This window comes from Echinops telfairi, unplaced genomic scaffold (genome assembly GCF_000313985.2).
Source record: "Echinops telfairi isolate 266 unplaced genomic scaffold, ASM31398v2 ScPeMD7_3;HRSCAF=10, whole genome shotgun sequence".
NCBI lineage: Eukaryota > Metazoa > Chordata > Mammalia > Afrosoricida > Tenrecidae > Echinops > Echinops telfairi.
The window spans coordinates 56,355,254-56,377,893 of record NW_022103899.1 but is presented as its reverse complement, the minus strand read 5'-3'; the positions used below and the strand labels follow the sequence as shown (position 1 = coordinate 56,377,893).

Here is a 22,640-nt window from a genome sequence, read left to right as displayed (position 1 = left end):
TTGTAGGGTGGTTTGGCAGACTGTTTGCTGTATCTAGAGTTCTTCAGCATAAACGCCCAAAGGAATGCACTCGCGATTGCAGCCAATTGCTGCCAGAGCATCACACCAGATGAATTTCACTTTGTGGCAGATTCTCTTCCGTTGCTCACCCAAAGGCTGACCCACCAGGTAAAAGAAGAGCCTGGTCTCTGTCGGGAACGCTGCTGGCTGGTCGGTTGTTTCTCGGAGTATCCCAAATCTTCCGGCTTGGTGTAGATGTTGTGTTAATCCATCATCCTTACCCTTCACTACTGTACTGGGTGCTGTTACATAGTTTTCATGGGTTTGTTGACTTGAACAGTATTCTCATGATGTGGGGTATCTTGGGTTATTGATGATTTCAGTAGGTATTAAGGGTATTTGATGATGAGTGGTCAGCGTGGAGGTGGGCAGACAGGATAGGGATGTGTTAGTAAAAGACAGAAGTGAGCAGAGACTGAGACTGGGGCTGGGGCTGAGGCTGGACTTGAATCTAGGAGGTAGGCTTGCCTGACTAGTGCTGTCGGATAAAAAGCAGAGTATATGGCAGCGGTTCTCACCTTGTGGGTCACAACCCCTTTGGAAGTCAAACGACCCTCTCACAGGGGTTGCCCGATTCACCACAGAAGCAAAATTACAGTTATGAAGTAGCAACGAGAATAATTTTATGGTTGGGGCGTCACCACAACATGAGGAACTGTATTAAGGGGTCAAGGGATTAGGAAGGTTGAGAACCCCTGCTCTAGGGCTTCATGTTACCCAAATCCGTGGCTTTGCTACACAAACAAAGCTAGCTTTTACGTCTGACATCCTTTTATAGCATTAGGGAGGCACACTTTCTAACCAACCTCAGGTCAGTAAAACACTCTTTGTTTTTATGGGTGGGGATTCTTTGAAATCTTTTTTCAGAGAGGCTACTTGTTTTCATAAGGAACCCCACCGATTTAAAGCCATTGTTAAGTACCATCCAGCTGATTGCAACTGAGTAATGACCTCATGTGTGGGATGAGGTTTCCTAAGTACAGAGAAAGCTGTTCCTCCTCATGTGTTCCTTTGCCTCGGTCTCTTCTTGGGCCTTCCGGATGCTCTCTTGACTTTGGCATCATGGTGTTACTACGTGCTCCTCCGGCTCTCTCGCCTTTCCAATGGTAACATGTACTGACTGAGCTGGCCTGGCGGAGTTTGGGGTTGAGAAGCAGTGGGCAACCATGAGTATGGCTCATGGTTTTTTCCTTTCCCCCAAACAGGACAAAAAGTCCGTAGAAAGCACTTGCCTTTGTTTTGCACGCCTGGTGGACAACTTCCAACATGAGGAGGTGAGTATGGCTCCTTGTGGAGACTTCATGACCGTGTCACATTGCTGGGCTACCACATGACAATATCTTCTTTCTTTCGCTTTCCTGAAGAATTTACTGCAGCAGGTTGCCTCCAAAGATCTGCTTACAAATGTCCAGCAACTCCTGGTAGTGACGCCGCCCATTCTAAGTTCGGGGATGTTTATCATGGTGGTCCGCATGTTTTCTTTGATGTGCTCCAACTGTCCACCCCTCGCCGTCCAGCTCATGAAGCAAAGTAAGTACTGCTGGGTTGTCCTGCCGCCACCTCCCACTGATGCAACATCAACATTCGTCACATAGAAGCAACCATGAACATGGCGGTGGTTCTAGTTGTTGCCAGGTGCTACTGAGTTGGTTTCGACTCATAGCCACCACACGTCACAATATAACTGCCTCCCTGGGTTTCCCCTGATGTAGTCTGTCCGGGAGCATGTCACCAGGTCTTTCTCTCCCTCGGAGACACTTATTCAAACAGCCAACCTTGTGGTGAGCAGCCATGGACTTCACTGCTGTGCCGCCAGGGGTGCTGTATGATAACGAAGACAATGATTGTATCCAACAGTGGGAGTTAGTACATTAATGATTCTAACATGCAATGTACAAGCATGGTTCAAGATAACTATTTCCTTTGCGATACTAATTATGTAATGATGGTTCATTAGAATCTGAGTTTATGTTACCACTTGTCTTCTTGTAATTCTTTTTGCCATGTTAAAGTTGCTAGCAGTGTATCTGAGTCTGGAATCCTTTCCTCAAGAAGATGGAGACGTAGTCATGCAAAGAGATCTCTGTGTGCTCTGCTCCGTGTGCATTTGTGAACCTCTTCCCCACCAGCCCCAGAACCTAGGAAAGCAAATGTCACATTGCTTGTGGGATTTTCCTTTCCACTCTGACATTCTAGGGTACAGGGAGAGCCTCGGCAAACACCTGTGTGTGATGATTCTCCTGAGCACTCATCACATATGGCCGCCTACAGTTGTAGGTGATTTCTTTCCCACACGTTTAATCTATCTCTGAGATACTACTTTGGGGATCAGTGATGATGCTCATTGGCAAAATAACCTTTGTTACAACAGCTTCAGACAATATTCTTCAGTAAAATAATAATTCCGCTTTGGGGGAACTCAGTCTTACTGTTTTGCATTTCTGCAAGTTATTACATCGCCACAGAATGTTGTGGAAGAGCACTGTTGAGGTGATTTATTGAAAAGATTTCTCCTAAAAGCACTGAGTCTTTCCCCAACTTAGTGTTCTAGAAGACAGCGCCACGGTGAAGTAGTCCTTACCCAGATGTGTGTGTGTGTGTGTGTGGGGGGGGGGGTCCGCTCCTTTGTGCTCATTCATGATGGTCTAGGTGTACTAACGGCCCTGCGAGCCCTGCTGGGACAAAGGCCAAGCACTCGGGTAGAAATAGGGGGGGTTAGTGGTTCAAAGATGTAGTGCCACATCGGGGAGACCAAGGTGTAGCAGTCTACTTCCACAGAGGCAGCAGCCTTGGACTCCAAGGGGGCAGCGCTCCTCTGTCCTTCAGGGTTGCTGTGAGTCGGGATCAGTGTGAGTGACAGCAGTGGGTTTGGTGTGAGACGCCCTTTGAACTTTGCAGTGGCCAACAGTTCCTGCAGTTTGAATCCAAAACAACCCCTGACTCTTGTGTTCCAGCATGTCCTCACAAACAACGGTGGGGCGCTGCAGCCTGGCTTTAGTTTAAATTGTGGGGGGTGTTTATTTTTTCCTTTTAATAGGGTGAGTGTTTTCACCTCTGTTGAATATTCCACTATGTGTCCTGCACTTTGATCATGTGACGGCAGCTTGGGGCTGATTGTCGGTTTTTATAGCAATGTCATAAAGCACCGGGACCTGTTCTGACGCTGGGAAAGCAGGTTAACGAATACTAAGGATGTAGTCCCTCATAACCGAGTGTCATAGGGAACTGGACAGGAAGCTTCTTTAAAGGCACAATTTGCATAAGGCTTTCAGTCTGGAAGCTCCACTGAAACCTGGGTTTTTTTGGGGGGTGACGCTGCTGGCATTTGAAATACCAGTGACATGGCTTCCAGCATCACAGCAGCACACAATCCACCCCAGTGTGACAGACTGACAGAGAAGTGGTGAATAACGCAAAATCACTTGCTGATAAAGATTAAGGATTGCAGTTTAAGTACAGATTATGACTATATAAACAAGACCCAACTCCTCACAACGGGACCATGTATGTAACAACATCATGGTGAAGGGAGAAGAGATTGAGGTTGCCTAGGATGTCTTCTCGCTTGGGTCCACAATCAATTCTCATAGAAGCAGCAGTCAATGATCAAATGACGTGTTGCATTAGGTAAATCTGCTACACAAGACCCTTTGAGATGTTGCTTTGAGGACTGAGGTGTGCCTGACCCAAGCCAGTGTGTCACGCTGCCTTAATATGCATGTGAAATTTGGACATTGAATAAGGAAAAAGAAAAATCAGTTCATTTGAATTGTGGTGCGGGTGAAGAATCTTGAAAATACCATGGACTTCAAAAGGACAAACTGCTGTGTCCTGGAAGAAGTACAGCCAGAGTGTTTCTTAGAGGCAAGGATGGCACACCTTAAATACCGCATATACTTGTGTATAAGCCAACCAGAATATCAGCCGAGGCACCCAGTTTTACCACAAAACATTAAAAATGTACGGGGGGTGGGGGGGGAGGGGACTGGGCTTATCCACGAGTATATACGGTACTTTGGACGTATTGTCTGGATAGACCAGTCCCTGGGAAAATGGCTTCCAGCTTGGAAATGGAGGGGAAGTCAGAAGGAGGAAGCGTGGAAAGACACAGTGGCTGCAACAGTGAGCTCTAACACAGGAACAGTTGTGCGGTGGCACTGGAGTCTATTCCATGTAACAGGCGCAGTATGTTGTCTGGGCATGTTACCAGTAGAGATCAGTCCCTGGCAAAGGACACTGCTTGGTAAAGTAGATGGTCAACAACAAAAGGAAGATCCTTGACCAGGTGACGTGACACCATAGCTGCAACAATGGACACACACAGGACAATTGCGAAGCTGGCTCGGGTTCAGGCAGATCTGGGTCAGAGCCAACTTGGTGACAACACTAGTTACACACCAGCAGGGAACCCACTGGGACCCTTAGGGTTCAGCTGTGGCAGGTTCCTCCCATACACAGTGCATTATAGTAGTCGGTAGGCAAATTCCTCGTCCTTTCCCGGAGCCAGCCTACTCCTACTTAAATGATCAAGCATTACTGAGTTAACACGCTTAATGTCACATGCAGCAGACGTGTCCTGATCATTGCCTGATTAGCATATAAAGGTATCGAATTGCTTTACTTTGTCCTCTTGGCCACACATGACCAGTTTCCCAAACTCTGCCTTGGAGTCGAAGCTGACTCAGTCCTATCGGGATAGGACAGGGTAGAACCGCCTCTGTGGGCTTTGAAGACTGTAACTCTTTACAGGAGTAGAAAGCCTCCTCTTTCTCCCGTGCAGCTGTTGGTAGTTTCCAACTGCTATCCAGCATGGAGCCAAGGGGTCTTCACAAAGTATGGGGGAAAGTCGAATTAAAAGATAATGGAATTCTCCCCGCCTACCCACCATCTTGGTGAAGCTCCCCAGATTTGAAACTCAGACACGATATATGATGCATGTGAATTACAGATTAAGGAACATGTTGAATGTGACTATGCAAAGTATCATACTCCTCTCTGGAAGCAAAATCGTCCGTCTGGAAGTCTGTGGGGATTTCATTCGGATTAGGTACCCAGTTGGTCGAAGGCAAATGCTTAAAAAGAAACTTCACTTTTTTTTCTTCCAGTTTTATGAAAAGTTTAATTTTGTTGGCTAATAGAAACTGCTCCCGATAGCCTTCCCAGTAGGGAACGGTTGCCTTTGATTTAGGAACTCTTTATTTTTTTTAATCATTTATTGGGGGCTCTTGGAGCTTGTAAATAATCCATACATCCATTGTTATCAAGCACATTTGTATATATGTTGCCATCATCCTTTTCAAAACATTTTCTTTCTACTTGAGCTCCTGATTATTTTCTCTCCCTCCCCTACCCTCCCCATTCTCATGAACCTTTGATAAATTATTATTTTCGAGTTAGGAACTCTTAACTAGGTTAATGGGGTTTTGTGGTGGTTCTTGTTGGTTTTACAGACATTGCAGAAACTCTTCACTTCCTGCTGTGCGGCGCCTCCAACGGAAGCTGTCAGGAGCAGATCGACCTTGTGCCCCGCAGTCCTCAAGAGCTCTATGAACTGACCTCCCTGATCTGGTACAGAATAGCAGTAATGATGGCAGGGTGGTATCTCTCCTGGGGCACATTTCATTCTAGAGGGTGAATGACTTGGAGTTCCGGAAGCCGGACTGTCTTAAAAAAGGACACTTTGTTGTCCCCCTCACTCCCCCAGCGAACTCATGCCCTGCCTGCCGAAGGAGGGCATCTTCGCGGTGGACACCATGCTGAAGAAGGGCAGCACTCAGAACACCGATGGTGCCATCTGGCAGTGGCGGGATGACCGGGGCCTCTGGCATCCATACAACAGGATTGACAGCCGCATCATTGAGGTAGTAGTTTCATCGCACTGTTTAATGAGAGTATTCGCTAGGGAAAGCGAGGGGGTGGGGTGAGGGGGAGGTGAACGTGTGTACTGCATTGTCCTCAATTTTACGTTAACTCTTGATCTTCTCATTTTGTCTCCTGAGAACAAGGTCCTCATTTCTGTTCAGGTCAGAAAACAGTGGTGTTCTAGTCCTGCTTTTGCTGCCCAGTACTTGACTGACTTGTCCCACAGTTTCCTCCTTTTCTCCAAGGAAACGTTGGAGGAGTCATGCTCTGTGTTGCTAAAAACCCTCTCCTCCTGCCCCTGTCCCCTAACGAAATCTGCCACAGGCAGATCTACACACAAGTAGATGGTTTAGGAGGGTTCACAGGGCTGCAAACAGCCAGGAACTGCATGATGAAGTGAATTGTGTTATGTGCTTGAGGCTTGTATGTAATCCAGATGACCAACACAACTAGGATGAGAGAAATACCAAGCAGTACTTTTCAAGACTGCAAGCTACTAAGGAGGGAAGACAGTGATGCTAAGGAGAAAAATAGGGCAGCGTGTTTCTTGTGATTTTTCCCATGGCAGTTTTATGTATGTAGTGTTTATATTTTGATTTCCATTGAGTTTTTATGGGAATATTTTCTGGAAATAATCTGATCCACAAGATACTTGTGTCCCAGATTTACGGAGTGTGCTACTCATGCTCTCCTTTGAGATGCCACACCTCTTTTACTTAGATTTGTCACAAACCTCCCTGTGAGTTTTCTGGCTTCAACCCCCACACTTGAATATGCCCCCGAAGGTCTCATTTCTTAATGGATACTCTCTTGTAAGAGAGTTTTCACCAGTTTGTTTCAGGAAAGGAATTTTTGAAAACCTTTTGAATCTTGGATTCATGCTGTAAAACAAAGTTCCTATGACAACAGTCATAAGACTGTTAAAAGTTACCTTTTTTTAAGGAAGTGAACTTTACCTGCTCACCCGTTTGTCCTTATCTCTGCCTTTGATGCCAGCCCTCAGATGGAAACAGCAGGGCATAGGTGGGTGGACCCAGGCGAAGGGCTGTGGGCTCCAAAGATAAGGGTGTGTGTGTGTGTGTGTCCCTCCCATCCTTCAATAATTGCTTCTTTGCCCTTTGTGTCTTAAAATTCCTATGCTGCTTATCTTCTCTAAAGCCCAGACATTCTATAGTTTATAAGAAAGTTTTTCATATTCTGTTACTTTTATAGGTTGTCTGGAGTCGAGCACACTGTTTAAACGGCCTTCAGCTGCATACAGACTGTGTGTATGGACTGCAGATCTGGACTGTAGTTTTCGATCGGGTCTCCTCAGTCTTGTTTCAGTGAAATGTAAAATCCTTTGTTTACCTAAGGACAAAACCTTTTATAGGGACCCTTGTTTAAAGGAGGACTTTGCTGGGCAGCTATAAACCTAACACATGATAACTTTTTAGTCCAAGAATAAGAGCAATAAGATATATGCATAACCCTTTTCCCCACTTACCAGCAACGTCTTAAGAACTTTCTGAGCACCCTTGACGGCGGCGGCATGTCAATGATGCTCTACAGCTGGACCTTGCATCAGGACTTGACCTGTGTTTTGGTTTCATGGGACCCGATAGGCCTGTGTGTATCTGTGTTTAGTGAAAATGGGATTTGTTGGCTGGAGGAGTTTTGTCCTGTGGGACAAAATCGCCTGCATTCTATTATTCCACCATTTGAAACCTTATGAAATGAATCTGTTGGTTAGCGATTTCAGAGAGGGGCTCCCACTGTGTCAGAAGGTAATTTAGTTTCTCCATGTTTATATTCAAGGTTTCTCTCTTTTTGCTCTCAGGCAGCCCATCAGGTCGGTGAGGATGAGATAAGCTTGTCCACTCTGGGACGAGTTTATACTATTGATTTTAATTCTATGCAGCAAATCAATGAGGACACGGGAACAGCACGTGCCATTCAGAGAAAACCTAACCCCTTAGCCAACACTAACACTAGTAAGTAATTTTTGCCTCTATATTGTCATCTGAGTATTATTTGTAATCATATTTGACTCACTGGGTACCCTGATTATACTTATGATAGCAGCATATTCGTTTTGGCATTTTCATGCTGTATGTGATGATGAATAAGCCAGTACTGCTTGCATCTTTCCTTTTTTTTTCCTCTCCTAGATTTTTTTTTTTTAACTTATACTATGTTCTGGCCTGTGTCTTCAATCAGAATCGACCCCCGCCATTTTTCCCCCTTGATCCTGTTATTTGTATCCTACCCATTCCAAAATTCTAAGTGACCTTTCCTTTTCTACCTTACCACCTAAATTCTCTTAAGTAATAATAAAAAAAAATAGATTCCATATATTTTATTTTTTCTCCTTCAGCTTTCTGACATCCTCCCTCAGCAAATGTATAGTCCATTGCCTTTGAAACTCCAGTGTAGAGCAGCTGTAGCAAACACCTGTAAATGGCCACGTCTCAAAGAGCTTGGACTCAGTGGGCTGCTGTTCAACCATCCAGCAGGGCAGCTCTCACTGAGATGTCACTCCTGACCATCTGGTTTGGCCCTCGGGTCCAAGTTTAGCGCCTGGCTTACCCTGTGCTGTTTAAGGTTACCTGCTGCCTCAACTCCTCCTATGCACTTTCTAGCCCAGACTCAGCAAGGTGCTTGGCTAGTCAGGACTCGCATCCGCTATGTCCCCATCAGTACTGCACTGACTGTTGAGGGAGCTTCAAACGGTTGATGGAAGACTCATTTAGGAGATCACAGAAGTTTCTCAGGTTCAACAAGTTTCTACATTCTTAAAATCAATGGGGTCGTGGGGAGGATGCCTTGCTGTGTTCTGTGGGACAGAATGGTCCTGACCCAATTTTGTCTGGCTACCTTCTAGCATTTTTTTGACCTTGGTACATCACAGTAAGAAGTGTATTATTGGTTTGAGCACCCAGTATGACGTAGCGTGTCTGAACATGATGTTGACTTGACTCTCTCCTTACGTCTCTGATGCCTGTCACCGTGTACTGGTTCTCCACTCTCTGCCACAGGTGGATATTCAGAGTTAAAGAAGGATGACGCTCGAGCTCAGCTTATGAAAGAGGACCCGGACCTGGCTAAGTCTTTCATTAAGACGTTGTTTGGTGTTCTTTACGAAGTGTATAGTTCCTCGGCAGGACCTGCGGTCAGACATAAGTGCCTTAGAGCAATTCTTAGGATCATCTATTTTGCGGATGCTGAACTTCTGAAGGACGTCTTGAAGAACCATGCTGTTTCAAGGTGTGTGCCGGGAAATCACCCTCAAGAATCCTTTAGTCATATGGAATATTTGATGTGAGATTTCATTTGGAATATCTTGAGAGGGGGGGCATTTAAAAAAAATCTCTTTCTATGCAAATTCTTAACTTTAATAAGCAGTAAAATATAAGTAGGCAAATGGAAGGAAAATTCTTGTTTTGATGGAGTGATTTCACAAGTGTTTTGCCCTCACTGTTAAAATAGTATGGCCATTGATGATTAACCAATTCAGACAAAGTTTTATATACAAATGCTTTCTTTTTTAGTCACATTGCCTCCATGCTATCAAGCCAAGACCTGAAGATAGTAGTTGGAGCACTGCAGATGGCAGAAATCTTAATGCAGAAGTTACCTGATATTTTTAGTGTTTACTTCAGAAGAGAAGGTAATATCATTCACAGCAGTACATTCATGGTCCGTGTTTCCAAGTGAAAGTGTGAATAGCTGTAGACTACAGGGAAAAAAGTGAATTGTGAGCTCTTATGTAAGAGAGGACATTTACATGCTTATAGCTCCAGTGCATATAGAACGCTTTCTTCTCATCAGTCTCTTGTGAAATTCACAACCAGTTGATAAAGACTTAGTGTCGCTGGTTTTTATGGCTGGGACCACCCATTGACTTTTGGGTATAGATCGTATAGGCCCTCATGAAGATACTCTGTGGAAAAAGTCAGATGTCTGTGTCTTCCAAACACACACTGTATGTAAGGAGAAATTTCCCAACGATAAAGTGGTTTTTGTGCACTCCATCATGTCGGTGAATGAAAATCTAATTTGAGGCACTTAAATAGGAAATCATCCTAAGAGACCTGGTCCTTTCTGATTCCCTTCTTGAAGACCTCAGATAAGAAACTTTCTTACGCATTCAGGGCTTTGCTCATTTTCAAGCCTGTTTCCTAGTTGATGAAAACATGCTTTCCCATCTGCAGAAGCCTTCCCTTGGCTCTTGGTTTTGGGGGACTGCATTGGCCTTCTGATGATAAAGAAAATAATGGTATTTCCTCCTCAACTAATCTTGAATTATATCTTCCATCTAGGAAACAATTTTGGCTCACTTTCTGCATACAATCTGCTTTCCATTCTCTTTAGTAACATTTTCCGATGGTGGATGCTCCCATCTTTTTCACATCTTGAAAATGCAGTGGGTATATTAGCGTAATTGTACTGAGCAGAATGGACGAGATTTTCCTCCATTAGTTTTGCATCAGTCACACTGACTTTTAAGAATTCCAAGTCTGTATACATATGAAATGCACAGCAAAATTCTCCTTTTTCCCGAGATACCTATTGATAAACAAGCACACATGCAGATAGTTTTCTACATATATAAAAACATGGGGGGCGTGCTCCTTTCCTTCTCTTTTTGCTATGATGATCGTATATCCTGCTTTCTGTAGTTTTATTTCTATGGGAAGCTTTTGTTCGCCTTGCCAAATGTTATGCCTTTCTGCCCTGGAAGTGTATCACAGTCTTATTCTCTCAAAGTCAATGTTTTTTCTACCTTCCTTTGCCCAACTAATGCTGCCCTGGTGGCACTATGGGTTAGGCATTTACTATTGACCACAGTCAGGGTTTCAGCTTTCTGCTCCCATGATGAAGTCTGAATTACCTCAAAGTTAATGGGGTTGACTTTGCCGCTTGGATCAGCTATGCCACCCTATTAAATTTCCCCCACCCAGAGAGTGCTATGGCAGCTGAGTCTCGAAGCTGATGGAGCAGTCAGGTGGCTCAGCTGACGTGCAACTCTCTGTCTAGACCTTTCTGTTCCTTCAACTTCATCTCTCCTGCCTGCACAGACCCTCCTTCCTCCTCTGCAGGGTAGCTGAGGCACATCTGCTAGGGGCTCGGAGTATATTGCTGTCTCTCTCAGCATCAGATCCATGCTAGTTTCTGGTGAAAGTGTCTCCCTTGGACCCTGAGTGCACTGGTCTTGTTCATGGCCATGTCCTCAGTCCCTTGCACATAAGGTTGGCATATAATAACGATAGTTTAAATGTATTACCATGCCTCTTTTTGGACTTTTATGTTTTTACTTCTTTAAAAAAATTACAAATCTGATAAAAGCCCTAGATTGTTTCTAAGGCTGGGGGTGGGGCATTTATGAACATATAATTACATACATTCATCTACCCTGATTAGCATGTCATTTACACAATCAGGTGTCCTCTCTCTCTCACACACGCACGTGCACATAATTTCCTAAGGAGCTTGGTGCTTAGTGTTTCAGACCCACCAGCCACTCTTTAGGCAGCAACATGGATCAGTTGTGCTCTGTCCTGCAGTGTCATAGGCCGTGGAAATGGAGCCGAAGGCAGTGGGTTTGGTTTGTATACCTCCAAGAGCATCCGGGTGGTGCAGTGGTTAAGAGCTTGGCTGAACTAACCACTAGGGCAGCAGTCGGTTCCACCAGGTGTCTGTCCACGTGAGAAAAGACCCAGCACTTTGCTCCATTAGAGTAGACAGCCTTGGAAGTCCCTGGGGTAGTTCTACTCTGTCTTATGTGGTCGCTTTGAGTCAGACCTCGAAGGCAGTAGGGATTTTGTTTTTCTACTGCACCTCCCAACAGTGTGAAAATAGCACTGCCTGGTGAAAAGCCTGCATTGTCTCTTTTGGGTGGCAGCTTTCTTGTGATCTTGGCTCCTCCTCGTGGCACCTGGCCCAGTAATCCTAGTTACTCCCCACCACCACCCTACCATCCCTGCCCCACACACCACATTGGCTACGAAGCTGGAACCTCACTATGCTTCTGGGATTGATGATTGTTCTCCTATGGGTGTTGTGAACTGCAGGGGGACTCGGCTGAACTCTCTTACTAAACACACTTCTTGTTGTGAAATTCAGAAGACATTTGGTAGAAATGTCTTTCCTCACCTTGACATTTGATGATGTTTTTTTGGAGTGGGGTCCAATTGAGGGCTCTGGCTTCTAGATGCGTTTCCCCATGTGCCTGCTGTCTGTCTGTTCCGCCTGTGCATCCCTGTTAGCATTTCGGGGTTTTGCCTGGGGCGGGGGGGGGGGACGGTCGTGATGAAAGCTGGCTCTTCTTTCCATCTCTGTTACTGTGAAGGTGTGATGCATCAAGTGAAATACTTAGCCGAGTCCGAGTCTCTGTTGACGAGCCCACCAAAGGCTTGTACCAATGGATCCGGAACCTTGGGGTCCGCGACGTCAGTCAGCAGTGGAACAGCCACGGCTGCCACTAACGCAGCGGCCGACTTGGGGTCTCCCAGCCTGCAGCACAGCCGAGACGATTCTCTAGATCTGAGCCCTCAAGGGTGAGTCGGAGTTCTGCTTTGATTTCTGTGCTCTCTGCCATGGCACTGGAGACAGGCGCGGGCAAGAGACAGCAGGGCCATTCCCGCCCTGCACTCTCGGTTGGTTAGCAGTGAAGGGAATGGGAAGAAAGCCTTCACCTCCACGGCAGCCCCCTACCAGAGGGCGTCCAAAAGGTGATGGGAACATGGCATCACAGAGTAATGGGAAATTTCCACCCACTTCTGGAAACATCCTTGTTCTTAGCCTGCCCGCAGCCTTCACAACAGATGCACCATGTGCCCATCTGGAGCCAGGCCCAGGGACGTTGGATGTGCTGCACAGGGTCACACACAGATCACACAGGCCTGGGTTTCTGTCCTCTCTTGCACAAACCAGCCTCGAGACACCGAGGTTTTGCCATAGCGAGAGTCGGTGTACATTACCATGTTGAGAATGGAAAGGAAAGAGCCAAAGGACACCCTCCACCTCCTGCTTCTGTTCCTCCCTCACTGGCCCCAGGGGACAGACCTGCATGCTCTGAATACAGGCAGAAAGGAGCTGCCTTCCTGTCAGTGTGGTCGCGCTGTGTTGCTGGGGCGTGAGCCAGCCTTCTTCAGGTTGGCTGTCCTCTTGTTAGATTGGACACACGCCTTACGCACTCACTATTCTTATTTTCCTGGAGTTGGAAACATAAGCAGTACTGCTGTAAGCACGGTGCCTGGTGAACCGCACACTGAAACGCAGAGCTCACTCCAAGGGAGGCTCCCTTTTGGCTCCTCGACTGAAAAGCTGGTTTTGGCCAAATGTAGCCCTACTTTAGACCTGGATTTCAAAAGCCTAATGTCAGGGGACCGTTAGCTCTGTCCTGCCCAGCAGCAGCCTCTGGGCTGCGTGGTGCTGCCACAGAAGCTTCCCCGGCCTGGCTGCTTTGGGTGCCCCCGGGTGGCAGAGTTTGGGCGATGGTGTGACTTACGGCTGGCTGGGACATCAGGCACTGAAACTGAAATACTCCTGGGAGCTGCTGAGTTGAGATGGTGCCCATGCCCAGAGCCCTGGAAACACCAGGGACTTTGGAATAATGATTATTGTGCAGCAATGATGGCTCAACTGACTGTGTTTTTTCCCATGTAATAGTCGACTGAGTGATGTTCTCAAGAGAAAGCGACTGCCCAAACGAGGACCAAGAAGGCCAAAGTATTCACCTCCTAGAGATGACGACAAAGTAGACAATCAAGGTAAGTAACGCTGACCACAGGGCCAGGCTTGGGGGTGGGGAGGGTTGGGGGTTTGGAGAGTGGGAGGGGGAGTGAGATGAGATCCCTTATGGATCAGGATTTCCTTAAAATGGCTTATAGCACCGAACATGCCACCGTTTCCTGAGTGTTCAGTGTCCACAGTTTTGTTTTTGTTTTTCCTCAGTGAATGGTAAGTCTTAAGATTGACATGGTTTTCAGCACGTATGCTGAAGGGATTTCATTGCTGTTTCCTTCTCGTAGCCAAAAGCCCCACCACAACGCAGTCACCCAAATCTTCTTTCCTGGCGAGCTTAAACCCCAAAACGTGGGGAAGGTTAAGTGCACAGACCAACAGCAACAATATCGAACCAGCACGTACTGCCGGCGTCAGTGGCCTTGCCAGGGCTGCCTCTAAGGACACCATATCCAATAATAGGTGAGACCTGGGTGGGGGTGGGGGTGCCAATGTTCGCCTCTTCCAGATCAGAAAACGTGACACCATGTTCAGTTAGAATGTTTATGGTATAGATAGCACAGATGATGAGGACTTGGAACTGTGGAGGAGGTCAGGATGAGGGAGCTTGAACCCCATTGTTGTTGAGTGCTGTCATCTGGTTCATAGCAATACCACCCCTGCCCCTGGGCACTGAGCCGCCAAGAGTTTCCATCTTTCTGGAATCATACCACCAGATGTTTTACCCCACAGAGCTGCTGGGTGGATCTGAACCACCAACCTTTTGGTTAGCAACTGTGTGCTTAACCGTTGCACCACCCAAACTTGGTAGCTTCTTACCACTTCCTAAATTCCAGTATTAGGTCTAGAAGTTTCGTGGACCATCTCTAGCTCTCTCAAGACTGAACAAGTTAGGATTCCTTGATACTTGCTTCAGAGTTTTGTTCCGGACAGGGAAAGCTGCCCTGTTCTCTGTTCACAGTCAGAGATATTTATGTACCCATTGTCCTATGTAACAAGAACAAGGGGAAGCCACGTGGTTTAAAGTCAGGAGAAGTGTGATCCGCTGGTGAAGCCTTTCACCATACTTGTTCAGCCTGTCTGCTAAGCAACTAATCCAGGAAGCTGAATGAGCACGGCAGCAGGATTGGAGGAAGACTCATTCACAACCTGAGGTAGGCACATGACCCAATCGTGCTTCTTGAAACCAAAGAAGACTCGAAGACCATGTGCTTCAATAGAAGACAAAATCCTCACAACTAGACCGACATGATACTCAGAGGGAAAAAATGGAAGTTGTCAAGTGTTGCATTTATCCACACTTACGTCCCATGGAAGCCTCAGGAAATCAAGCTTTGTGTTGGGCATCTGCCGTATACGCCCTCTTTAAAGGGTTAAAAAGATGTCCCCGAATATTTCTTAGAAGTGAGGATGGCAAGGCTTTGTCTCACATACTTTGGACGTGCTGTCGGGAGGGACCACTTCCTGGAGAAAGGACACCAAGCTTTGTAGAACATCATGGAATAGACTGTCCTCCGTGAAATGGACTGCGACCAGGGCTTCAGCCCTCCCCTCAAACACAGTAGACATTGGTGAGCGTGGCACAGGATCGGGCAGTGTTTGTTCTGCGGTACATGGGCTGGCTATGAGCCCGAGCGGACCTGATGGCACCAAACACAATTTCGTGCCCACATGTGGATTCTTTGCATGTTGCGTACCAGCAAGAATTACTCCTGCAAACATGCGATTGAAAATGACCGATGAATGTCTCGGGTGAAATAGGTTTTTGAGGTTTGGCGTGGTTGGTTGGTTGGTCCATTGGTGGTTTTTCTAAATTGGACTTAATAAAAATAATTTAGGTAGATGTATTTTTTAAGCGATTGGAATTCGTAATTTAAACAGCCAGGCCTCATTTATCATAGTGTGCCAGTGTTTGGTAATCTCTTTCTGATCAAATACAGCTCTCAAGCACAGCTGGGGACAGGGTAGGTCTGAGTATACTTTACCCAGCAGTCCTGTAGATGGAAATTCCAGTGAATGCTTAGGAGACATAGGCTGTCAGGTCTCAGGAAGCTAGTGTAGTCTGTCTACTGCTCATGTCAACCCTCCAAGCATTCCAGCAGCCCTCGAATTTCTCAGGACACACCTTTGCCTGTTTGCAAAACAAAACCTAGTTTGATTCATGTGGAATCTGTGGGCTGTGTGGATCTACCCGTGTGGGCTCCACATTGTGTTTCCATTATAGCACCTGTGTCATTGAGATCCTGCCCCTGAATCCTGAGGCTTTAATTGCTCCCTCCCCCCTTTTTTTGTGTGTGTGCAGAGAAAAAATTAAAGGCTGGATTAAGGAGCAGGCACATAAATTTGTAGAGCGTTATTTCAGTTCTGAGAATATGGATGGGAGCAACCCTGCGCTGAACGTGCTGCAGAGACTTTGTGCTGCAACCGAACAACTCAACCTCCAGGTACCGTGGGCACCTTTCTCCACCAGGGAGTGGCCTCGACTTCCCCTCCTGCCCTGCGGGGGTGGCTGTCACAAAGTGACTGCTTCATGCCAGACATCAGCCCTTCTGTCATTCATCCCTCAACTGTTCAGAGTCATGTTGTTGAATGTCCAATGACTGGCAAACGGAGAGACTCCAGAATGGCCCCCAAGCTTGTCTCCTTGTCTCCTCTCTCCCAAGCCGCCTCAGCTGTGCTCTTCTCTAGCCCCTTTCTGCTTGGGCCTGATGGGACTCGGGCAGGGTAGAAGCTTAATAATAGCGTCTCAGATGTTAACCTGTTAAAGGGGTTTTGTTTGTGGGTGGGGTTTTGGTTTTGTTTTCATCTTTGACCTGTTTCAGACAATTTGGGGAATACATGTTTTCAAAGACTGAGCTCTTGTGCAAATTTTCCATGTCATTGGAAAGCCACACTTTGGCTTCTTGTTTTATCTTTTCCTTCTGATAGTATGGCTCCTTTCTTCCTTTCACTTTATCCTCTCGCCCTCGGTCAGTTCACCCTTGTTACCTTAGCACGGATGGCTGTGTCCTTGTCTCATGAAGCATCTATTGTGTGTATCTATTGCCCCGCTAAGCATCTATTGCCCCTGGGATCTCCCAAGAACCCAGTACCCCCCCACCCCCTCCTGGTAGAGGTCTTCCGTGTGTACACAGTTCCTTGTGGAAGGGAGGGGCAGGGTGGCTTTCGTCAATGCTGTGCACATCCAGCTGGGAACCCTGTTCAATTCTCGCAGGTGGACGGTGGAGCCGAGTGCCTTGTAGAAATCCGCAGCATAGTCTCCGAGTCTGACGTCTCCTCCTTTGAGATCCAGCACAGTGGCTTCGTGAAGCAGCTGCTGCTTTACTTGACATCGAAGAGTGAGAAGGATGCTGTGAGCAGAGAGATCAGATTAAAGCGGTTCCTCCATGTGTTCTTTGCTTCCCCAGTAAGTTGGCTGGTGACGTGTCCAGAGCTCGTGAGAGGAGTGTCTGCTCACGGCCTGTGTGTGCTCTTCCGCTGATCATCTCCAGTGGCTGGTGGTCAAGATCTGGAGGGACTGTTTCCCGCTGCTTAGCCACAGTGGGCATCCCTGGAGAACCACCCAGTAATTAGTACCAGCACAATGGTGATGTCATGGGCCCATCCCACAGTGTCTCCGGCTGCAGTCTCTGGGTCTCCTGCCCCCATAAGTCCCTCAGCCCCTCACCTGGCACATGTGGTTTAGTCTCCGTGTCTGCAAAGTTTGCTGTTGGCAGGGTATTTTTAGGGGAGAGTAGGGTAGACGTCTCACCACTATAGGCCTAACACCAAACCCACTGCCACTGAGTCAATTCTGGCTCCTAGCCACCCTGTAGGGCAGAGTAGAACTGCCCCCTCGGCATTGCCGTGGCTGTCCACATGCTCGTCTTTCTCCCTAGGAGCAACTGGTGGGTGTTTTGTTTAGCATCCCATTGTGTAACCCACTATGTCTCCAGGGCACCTTAGAATGGATGTGTTTATTCTGTCCTGTTGTGGAGCCCACAAAACATCCCCCTTTTCTTCACTCACGGGGAGAGCGAGAAGGTAGCTACTCTTGGACACCAGTGACTTAGCAACGCCCTGCTTGTTTACAGTCCTTGACGGAAGGCTTCCCATGGAGGCTTCCCTCAGGACTGTTGTAAACGAAGACTGAGGCCAGCTTTCCCGGGCAGTCAGCCAAGAGCTCCTGTGTTCTCTCGACTCATGAGAAAGCAGGGTTGCTCAGCAGACATGTCTGAGATTAGTGACACCACCTGGGTGTCGTTTGTCCCACACTTAAGATTAGGCGCAGGTCTGTGATCTTTTATCTGGAACCTTGGTGTCTGTCTGGGTGTGTCTCATGAGTTCTAAACTCCAGTCTAGACAAGGGGGCTTCACGTTTCACGTTTGTAGGAAATGGAATGGAAAGATGAAGGTATTTTTCTACAAATCTTTTGAAGCCCCTGCTATTTGAAGACTGCTGTCATGAGCAGCCCTCCACAGTATACACATTCAATCCTTTTGCAGCAAAACCCGGCCGTTCTGAACTAAAACCAAACCCAGGGAGCCTAGAAAAGGAGCTGCCTGTTGGTGGGTTTGTGGACCAGCCCAACACAAGTGTCTTTATGGAACTAGAGAAGGCTTCATGGGCGAGGAAAGGGAACGGACAAATGGCTCCCGTGTGCAAACTGCTGTTGCCATTTTCTCACTGGGGAGAGTTTTGTTTGCAAAGGGCCTGGTTTAAATTCTTGACTTATTTATAACCAGCTTCCTGGAGAAGAGCCTATTGGAAGAGTGGAGCCAGTGGGGAATGCACCTCTATTGGCGTTAGTTCACAAGATGAACAACTGCCTCAGCCAGATGGAACAGTTTCCTGTCAAAGTACATGACTTCCCCAGTGGGAACGGGACGGCAGGCAGGTAAGGATCATGACTGAGGAGTTCCCTGGCCACTGGAATCTGGTAACTTTTGGGGAGTTTTTTTGTTTGGTTGGTTGGTTGGTTTTTTAAGATCAGATGGCAAGAGGTCTACTAATGTCTTGCTCAGTCCGGGGAACAAATGGGCATCGGGACTGAAGGAAATAGAGTGCTCTGAAGTGTGAACTACACCCAGCCTTAAACATGCCGTTTTCCAACCATGCAAGACAGCTCCGACTAGGCTGGTTTTCAAATTCATATTATTTGGTATATAAAGCTCCTGCCAGAATTTGTTGGTCATGGATCATGAAGTAATTATTTAAAATTAAGTGCATTCATGGGGTATCATACTTGACATCTCAAACTCACTGCCATAGGATTGATGCCAACTCACAATGCCCCCATAGGGGAGGATAGAGCTGCTCCTGTACATTTCCACGACAGTAACTGTTTACAGGAATAGAAAGCCCAGCCTTTCTCTCTCGGAGCTGCTGGTGGTGGTTTCCAACTGCTGACCTTGTGGATCGCTGACCTCATAATCACTATGCCACCAGGGCTCCTGCTCTTTGGCACAAGAGACATCATTGTATTTTGCCAGTATACATTGGCATCGTTGTGTTTTGATGGTCTTCAACAAATATGCTTATTTTGAAGTTATGCTGTTTTCATCCAAATTTCTACCGTGTTCAACAATGTAGTAGTTTTACAGGAGTTGTGTGAAGTGCTGAAAGGAGCCCTGCAGCATAGTGGGTTACATCTGGGCTGCTAAAGTCCAAGGTCTGCATCTTGGAACCACCAGCGCCTCTGTGGCTTTCTACTCCCATAAAGACTGACAGTCTTGCCTACGAGGTCGCTGTAAGTTGGAAGGAACATAAGGCAGTGAGTTGGGTGTGGTTTGGCAAGTTGCTTAGGGAGGGATGAACTGTAAAAGTTCACTGCTGTATTCTCTGGTCAGTTAAAAGCTTCATTGGGGTATTTGGGCCAGAAGCTTAGAACGTGGGGCTTAGGTTGGTTGTAAAATCCAAAATCTGAAGTATTTTGACTGATTGAAAGTGATTGACTTGAAATAGATGCATCAGTATTGAATGGTTTGTGTAGGTGTCTTAGTGCTGATGTAGTGGGGTGTTCTGTGAGTGCGGGTTTTTCTGTTTGCAGAGTGGGATGTCCATTCTCGTTAGCCTATTGGAAGCCCAATATTCTGAACTCTTTTATCAATTCAGGGGAGATTCCATTCACTTTTGCTGTGTTATGCCTGAGAAAACCATGAAGCTTTTCATATTTGTCTCTGTGTGCATGAGGGGGTTTGGAAATGAAAGAGAAAGGCATTTTCCCACAAACTATTTGAAGCCACCTCATATACACCAATGTAATGGAATACTTTGTCCCGTACCCCACATGCACTTTCCATGGGACTTTGTAGATGAGCTCATCTTACAAAGCCACCTGCTACATGACTGCTGGTGGCGAGCTTTTCAGAAGTGAACGCTGAAACCTAATGTGCTACTCTAGTAAAAAAAATGTGCCCACAGATGTCCAATTCTTGAAATGATTTTGTGGCTGCAATCTTTAAAAGCAAAACAAGAGTCTTCATTTGTAAATTGGTAGGCTTGAGTAGGAAAGGGCCAACGAGTGGAACAGTGAGCATGCTTCCTGATGGAGAAGCCCTCGCCCGAAGCAGAGCGCTCCAGGACCAGGTGCTTCTGCTCACCGGGCATCGTGACAGGGCAGGGAGGGAACCGTGAACCACCTATTTTTCCCTGCATGGGTGCAGAACCTCCCTGTTTCTCGTTCATTTATTATTTTTACTTTAAAAAAAAAGTTGCTGGCTTTATCAATTAATCTACCTAGTAAGTTCTTATTTATTATGCCTGTATGTGTGTTGTCTGTGTTAGCTCATTGCTTGCTTTTATATGAATTAATTATTGTATATTGATTGTGGCAATAAGCGAGTAACCGTTTTTCCCAAATTATCTGGAGCTTTTCTCTCAACAGAGGATCACAAGCTTTAAAATTTTTCAACACACATCAGCTCAAATGCCAGCTACAGAGACACCCAGACTGTGCCAATGTGAAGCAGTGGAAGGGCGGGCCCGTCAAGATTGACCCCCTGGCCCTGGTGCAGGCTATCGAGAGATACCTGGTTGTCAGAGGTAAGTCGGTGTTTGCCCTTTGGGTTCATGAGTGTGCGTGGGGTGTGATTAAGATTAAAATGCACACATGAATACCGAGAATAATAAGATACATCCTGTGTGTGTGCATATCCACATATATAACACACATAAACGAGGGATTTTAAAAGTTCGTGGACATTTTTTCATTATCTTTTAATTCCATTTTTTTACCAATTTGTGGAAGACTGTATGTGTATGAATACACAGAAACACACATGCAAGAGTTAGACCAAAGTATTAGATGTTTAAGTGCAGTCAGTCTGTACATTGCTGCAGACAAGGCGACACAGGTGTCTTATGTAGGGGCGGGGCCCATCATTGGGAAAGAGTTCAGTCAAAGTGGTGGCTTCTGAGAACATCTGCTGAGCCAGTTCAATGAATGTACAGAAGTCAGCTTAGAAGGTTATGGTTAAGATGGTGATCTTGATAGATTTTCTCAAAAAAAAAACCGAAACAGAACTGTTATCAGGGCTTATTGTGAAGCTTGAAGAAATGGAAAACTGCATCATTGAGGAAAAAAACAGCAAAAGTTTGCTGAGGAATTTTCCTCATCCTAAAAATGCACCACTTAGCCTTCAATGGTAGCAAGAGCAGTCTTATTTGAATTTCATTGGGAGACCTATCTCCTATAACCAACAGCCGCCCTCTTGCCCTTTCCAACTTCGTTTTGTTCCTTAAACCCAGAGAACGTTGAAAAAGAACAGGTCGTTAGGGAGATAGGTCTGTGTACATATATTTATATGTTAAGTATCAAGGAAGCAGATGGATGTTGGGCCTCTACTCAAGTCCTCCCTCAGTGCAAGTACACTTTTTTCTAATGACCTGGCATTCCGTGATGCTCTTCTTCTTGACACAATCGTTAAAGTCAAATTGTGGTGAAGAAAGCTGATGGTACCCGGCTATTAAAAGATGTAATATCTAGGCTGTTAAATGCTTGAAATTAAACAAGTGGCCATCTAGGAGGGAAGCAACAAAGCCCACATGGAAGAAGCACACCAGCCCGTGATCACGAGGTGGTGTCGACGGGATCAGGTATCAGGTACCAGAAGACCCAAACCAAAAGCAATCTGTGAACAAGGGGTGGTCAGAGTAGAAACCCAAAGACCTTCTGTAGACAAGTGGACATCACTTTACAGATGGGTCACAGACAAGCCAGGGTGCAGTATAGCACTGACAAAATACTCCTCAACATTCCTCTAGTTGTGTGTACACACACACACACACAATCGTGACCCCAGTTCTACCTTACAAACCCGGCTAGCCTGGAGCATGTACACTGGTATAGATAAGAACTCTAAACCTGTACACAGGTACAGATAAGAACTCTCAACCCACAGAACTCAGGACAGATAAAACTCTTAGAACAAAAAGGGGGTAGCGATAATATGAGAGTAGGAGAAGGGGGGAACCAATCACAGTAATCCATGTGTAAACACCCAGGGGGGACTAATAGTAGACTAGGTGAAGGGAGACAGCAGACAGTGTAAGATATGAAAATAATAATTTATAATTGATCAAGGGTTCACGATGGTTGGGGGAGGGAGGGAAAAAAGAGGTGCTGTTGCCAATGACAATTAGGAAGAAGATGTTTTGAAGATGATGATGGCAGCATATGTACAAATGTGCTTGATACAATTGATGTGTGGATTGTTATAAGAGCTCTAAGAGCCCCCAATGAAATGATTTAGTAAACAAAAGAAAGAACAAGGTTTGAGTCTCTTAAGACCAAATTTACCTCTTTGACATGGTGTCAGCTAATGAGGCAGGGTTAGAGAAGGCGGAGCGCCCCTTCAAAAGGGCAGAGACCTAGGAGGCGGCTATGTCCAGGAACTGGAATATTCAAGTTACATAGTTTAGTTTCATGAAGGTGCCTGTCATTTGGTAACAGTTTATTTTTCTTTGGTGTTTACTCCTGAACCCAGCCCTGGCTTCCCTGTCCCGTGCT

The 22,640-nt window shown here is 46.2% G+C and overlaps 1 protein-coding gene across 17 annotated transcripts in view; it reads left to right on the top strand.

Moving 5' to 3' along the window:
• Positions 1–22,640, top strand: part of TRIP12 (thyroid hormone receptor interactor 12) — a 114,925-nt gene that overhangs the window by 75,866 nt on the left and 16,419 nt on the right. For 3 of the 17 annotated variants that reach the window (XM_045293920.1, XM_045293910.1, XM_045293947.1), the window contains 15 exons: positions 7–168; positions 1,266–1,334; positions 1,425–1,590; positions 5,502–5,628; positions 5,765–5,924; positions 7,742–7,895; positions 8,940–9,168; positions 9,453–9,571; positions 12,254–12,461; positions 13,576–13,676; positions 13,938–14,112; positions 15,953–16,094; positions 16,865–17,056; positions 18,376–18,527; positions 20,502–20,674. In XM_045293920.1, coding sequence (XP_045149855.1) covers positions 7–168; positions 1,266–1,334; positions 1,425–1,590; positions 5,502–5,628; positions 5,765–5,924; positions 7,742–7,895; positions 8,940–9,168; positions 9,453–9,571; positions 12,254–12,461; positions 13,576–13,676; positions 13,938–14,112; positions 15,953–16,094; positions 16,865–17,056; positions 18,376–18,527; positions 20,502–20,674 — 2,329 coding nt within the window. The remainder of the gene's footprint in view (positions 1–6; positions 169–1,265; positions 1,335–1,424; positions 1,591–5,501; positions 5,629–5,764; positions 5,925–7,741; positions 7,896–8,939; positions 9,169–9,452; positions 9,572–12,253; positions 12,462–13,575; positions 13,677–13,937; positions 14,113–15,952; positions 16,095–16,864; positions 17,057–18,375; positions 18,528–20,501; positions 20,675–22,640) is intronic. The other 14 variants (XM_030887143.2, XM_030887115.2, XM_030887103.2 and 11 more) reach the window with 11 other exon arrangements.